Source organism: Tenrec ecaudatus, chromosome 7, assembly GCF_050624435.1.
Source record: "Tenrec ecaudatus isolate mTenEca1 chromosome 7, mTenEca1.hap1, whole genome shotgun sequence".
NCBI lineage: Eukaryota > Metazoa > Chordata > Mammalia > Afrosoricida > Tenrecidae > Tenrec > Tenrec ecaudatus.
Window position 1 is genome coordinate 129,161,308 of NC_134536.1, and position 4,400 is coordinate 129,165,707.

A 4,400-nucleotide genomic window follows, 5' to 3' on the forward strand; every position below is an offset into this window, starting at 1 on the left:
ACTCAGTCCACAGCAGTACTGGGGTTGTAAGGAACTGGCACTCAGGCCCCCAAACTGCACACACTGACACACCCCACTGTCCATGGCTGTGCTTTCTGTAAGTGAATTAGCCAGCTCAAAATACTCAGAAATTTCTTTCTTTCTTTTTTTTAAAATTCAGAAATTTCTAAGGTCTGCTGGACTCCAGGCCCAAAGCAGTGGAACAGAAATCAAGTTCTGGGGAGGGATCAATGACAGCTAATTCCATTTTGGATACTGCTACCCCTTGGAACCTCGTCCCCAGATCCAAGATAGGCGCTTTCTTTGGCTCCAAATGGGCTCAACAAACGTGCTCAACTTAAGCAGGCAGGCTCAGCTGTTGAGAAACTGAAGGGGAGTAGTGAGATTTATTTTCCTAGTAAAGTCTTCGCTAAACCTCCTTTGGCCAAACCAACACTTTGTAAAAGAACGTAGCTAGGAAAATGGGCTGGCACACACACAAAAAAACCCAACCTGGCTGACATTCTCCAGCCTCACACGCGTAGCTTTTCGAAATAAGCTGAAATAAGCGTGTTCTGAGAAACAGTCTTAGCCATGATACAATGCTCATGAAAACGACGGCGAAGCCACACAGGCACCAGGGCGTTATTTTGAGCACCCCCTTCCCCATCAGGTGTGCGCACACGGAAGACCCACAAGACGCGGGGGCCCACCGGCCACCCGGCGTGAAACTTGCCACTCCAGACTCTGATCTGAGAAACACTCAACACAACCCAGGGGTATTTTTTGGTTTGCTTTTGCTAATGTGTTGCAACGGGAAGACAAGGAGGATGGGGCGTGGAAAATGGGAGCGCAGTCTTAATCCAGATTTAACTCAACACCGCTGCCGCGTCCTCCGCATCAAAACGCAGCTACACCGGCGGCATCCCACGGGACAGTTTCCCGGGCAATAAAACACCCCGATTAAAAGACGGTGGAGGCCGGGCGCAGGGCGTGGGGCGTGGGGGTGGATCGGAGGGCGCGCCAGGGCGGCCCGCGGGGTCGCGGGTTCTCGCCCGGCGCGGTGCTGGGCGTGCGCCAGAGGCCGCGCTGCCCGGCGGCCAGCTCACACCTCCCGCGCGTCCGGGCTCGAGGCTGGGGCCGGGCTCATTCACTTCCGGTGACAAATCCCTCCCACCACCTCTAAAAATAATGTCACAGTCCCCCCCGCCCCCCAGCTTTCCTAAAGACCGATCGCCCGGCAGACAGCGGTCGAGCCGGAGCTGGGGTCTCCCTGCAGCGCGGCCAGCGGTGCCCAGCTGCCCAGGGAGTGGCCGGGAAGGGGGGTGAGGGCGTAGGAGGAAGAGGAAGGGGGTGTGGAGTCGCACCCTTCCCTGCCCCCACCCCTCCGACTGCAGCAATTGGACACACACAAAAAACAGTCATCCGTTTTCAGACCCCAGAACTGGGTGCGGGGAGGAACCTCCTCTCTCCCATCGCGGTGTCCCTCGCCACCTCCCGCCGAGAATCTGTCTGCGGGAACCCGGAGCGCCCAGGCCGCAGCGGACGGGGTGCGCGCAGGAGGCGGGTTGCGGGGTGGCAGGAATGGGTTGGGTTGGGGGGAGAGGGGGTGGAAGGCAAAAGGAAAAGGCAGCGGCATGCAAGCAGTTCCCTAGCCAGCTGTTCCAGCTGCCGCTTCCCCCGGCGCGGGCCGGGCGGTGCAATATTCTCCGCCCCCCCCTCCATCTTCCTCACCACTACCTGTCCCACCACCCATCACGCACACACATTTCTCCCCCAGTATCGGATCTCCGGCCTGTAAGGTGGTAGCAGGGAGGAGCTGGGGGGAGGGGGAGGCCTGCGAGTTTCTAACCTTGTTCTTATAAACAAACCCACATGTGCAGCTGCCGCTGCTGCAACTCACCCCACAATCCCGGATACAAGTCCTGCCCCTTTAAGAGGAAAAAAAAGCTTCCCCCGCCTGCCTGCTACCCCACCCATCCACAAGGACCTTTGTCTCTCCACCCCCCTGCCCAGCCGGCCCCGCCCCCGGCCCCGCCCTCTCCGGCGCCGAGGAGCCAATGGGCAACGAGGATAAGGCCGTGGGCCTGATGTCATCTGGAGTAGCCAATCACAGGACGCGTTGGTGGGAGGCCTCTCGGAGGGCGCGCCCAGAGGAAGGAAGGCAGGGCAAAGGAAGCCTTAGGTCAAGATGGAGACGGCTAGTTGCTCGGCTGCCGCCGTCGGGAACGGGGACTTGGGATCCCAGCGGGACCAGAGCCTGGTGCCCGAGAGGCTCCAGAGACGTGAACAAGAACGGCAGCTGGAGCTGGAGAGGCGGAAGCAAAGGCGACAGAACCAGGATGTGGAGGAGGAGAAGGGCGACTTTTTCGCCGCTACCTTCTCCCGGGAGCGAGCTGCCGTGGAGGAGCTTTTGCAGAGCGGGGAGTCCGCCGAGCGGCTGGAGGAGGCGGCCGCCCGCCTGCAGGGGCTGCAGAAACTTGTCAACGACTCGGTTTTGTTCCTGGCCGCCTACGACCTGCGGCAGGGACAGGAAGCGCTGGCTCGGCTGCAGGCGACCCTAGCCGAGCGGCGCCGGGAGCTGCAGCCCAAGAAGCGTTTCGCTTTCAAGGCCCGGAGGAAGGATGCCGCCTCAGTTACCAAAGTGGACGCGGCCCCCGGCGCCCCAGTGGCTGAAGGCACGGCCACCCAGCCGCCCTCGAAGGAGGAGCGCGGCTTCGGCTCCAGCTCGGTCTGTGGCTTCTCCAACCTGGAGTCCCAAGTCTTGGAGAAGAGAGCGGAAGAGCTGCACCAGCGCGACGTCCTTTTGACTGGGCTGAGCTCCTGCACGATCAGATTGTTCGGCAATCCCAACACCGTGCGGCTGACCAAGGCCCGAGACTGCACGGTGCTCTGCGGGCCGGTGTCCACCTCCGTGTTCCTGGATGCCTGCAGTGGCTGCGTGCTGGTCGTGGCCTGCCAACAGCTCCGCGTGCACACGACGAAAGACACCCGCATCTTCCTGCAGGTGACTAGCAGGGCCATCATAGAGGACTGCAGCGGGATCCAGTTCGCCCCTTACACCTGGACCTACCCCGGCATCGACAAGGACTTCCAGGGCTCTGGCTTAGATCGGAGCAAAAATCACTGGAACGACGTTGACGATTTCAACTGGCTGGTCCGGGATGTGGCCTCCCCGAACTGGAGTATCCTTCCAGAGGAGGAGAGGAGTCTACTGTGGGACTGAGGCTGGCTGACTCCTCATTCGCTCCTGCCAAATACTTTCCCGCTCAAGAACCCCAAAGTTTACTTAGTTTTGGTATTTTAAAGCTTGAACTTGTATTGGGCTCCTCTTTTTGCTTTCCATTAAATTCATGATAGATCGAATCTTTTAAAGCAATGTTGGGAATGTCTAGGGGCTCATTTGACTGGTGGTTTGAAGCAGGATGGGGAGGGTACCGTATTGGTTTGTAATGAGGTGTACTTAAAAAGCCTAGCCCAGTGCATTGCCATAGTAGGCCTTCCCTGGCTCTTTAAAAAATAAAGGGAGTCATCAGGGAAACAACCCAATATGACAGCATGGAGCTGCCGGCTCAGCCGTCCAACGCTTTACCTAAGAGGACTGCCACACCTTTCTTCCCTGGAGCAGCTGGTAGGCTGCAACCCACACTTCCTAGGGGCCACTGGCTTGACCACTGCACCACCTTTTGGTGGAGTAGGGCTCTGAGGATGAGCTGTTTCGTGGTGGTATCAAAACTGCAGCTTCCCCTTTGGAGTGGGATTCTGTTTTGTTTTCCATCTGCAGGTCAGCCTTCCACGGGTGTTACTCAGCAGTTACTCAGCTCTCAAGGCTCCTCTTTGTTCTTGGGCTGCCTGTTAGCCGGGGCATCCAGAAGCCAGCTCTTACTCATTCGCCAGCTTGGACCTAGAGCTCTGGCATAGATCCTCAGAAGCGTCTTTACGTGTCTTACAGTCCTAAGGCTGAAATAATGCTAAGTTACTAACTTCTGGTGCACATAAAATGTCCAACATCATTCCACGCACAGTCACTTATTTTACATCCTCAAAGTCCCGTGAGGTCAGTTCTATTAGCAGTATTTTTCAAGTGAAGAAACAGGTAAGTAACTTGGTTGGCCAATGCCCCCCCCCCCCCCAGCTCAAGGAATGACATCAGATTTGAAACCAGGTAGCCTGGCTCTAGAACAGGGTTTCTCAACCTGTGGGTCTCAACCCCTTTGGGGGTTTTGAACTAGCCTTTCACAGGGGTCACCTGATTCATAACAGTAGCAAAATTACAGTGATGAAGTAGCAACAAAAAGAATTTTATGGTTGGGGGGGGGGTCACCACAATATGAACTGTATTAAAAAGGGTCGCAGCATTAGGAAGGTTGAGAACCACTGCTCTAGAACTCACCTCATTTACCACCCGGAGTGGTTTGTGA

General features: G+C 57.1%; 1 protein-coding gene across 1 annotated transcript; it reads left to right on the top strand.

The window, feature by feature from the left end:
• The first annotated feature begins 1,699 nt into the window (after positions 1-1,699).
• Positions 1,700-3,658, top strand: TBCC (tubulin folding cofactor C). The gene has a single exon (XM_075555096.1). The coding sequence runs from the start codon at positions 2,171-2,173 to the stop codon at positions 3,203-3,205; it is 1,035 nt and encodes a 344-aa protein (XP_075411211.1). The 5' UTR covers positions 1,700-2,170; the 3' UTR covers positions 3,206-3,658.
• The last annotated feature ends 742 nt before the right edge of the window (positions 3,659-4,400 follow it).

Excerpts from the sequence above, each read along its gene's own strand:
- TBCC (XM_075555096.1), top strand. The coding sequence starts at position 2,171 with ATGGAGACGGCTAGTTGCTCGGCTGCCGCCGTCGGGAACGGGGACTTG.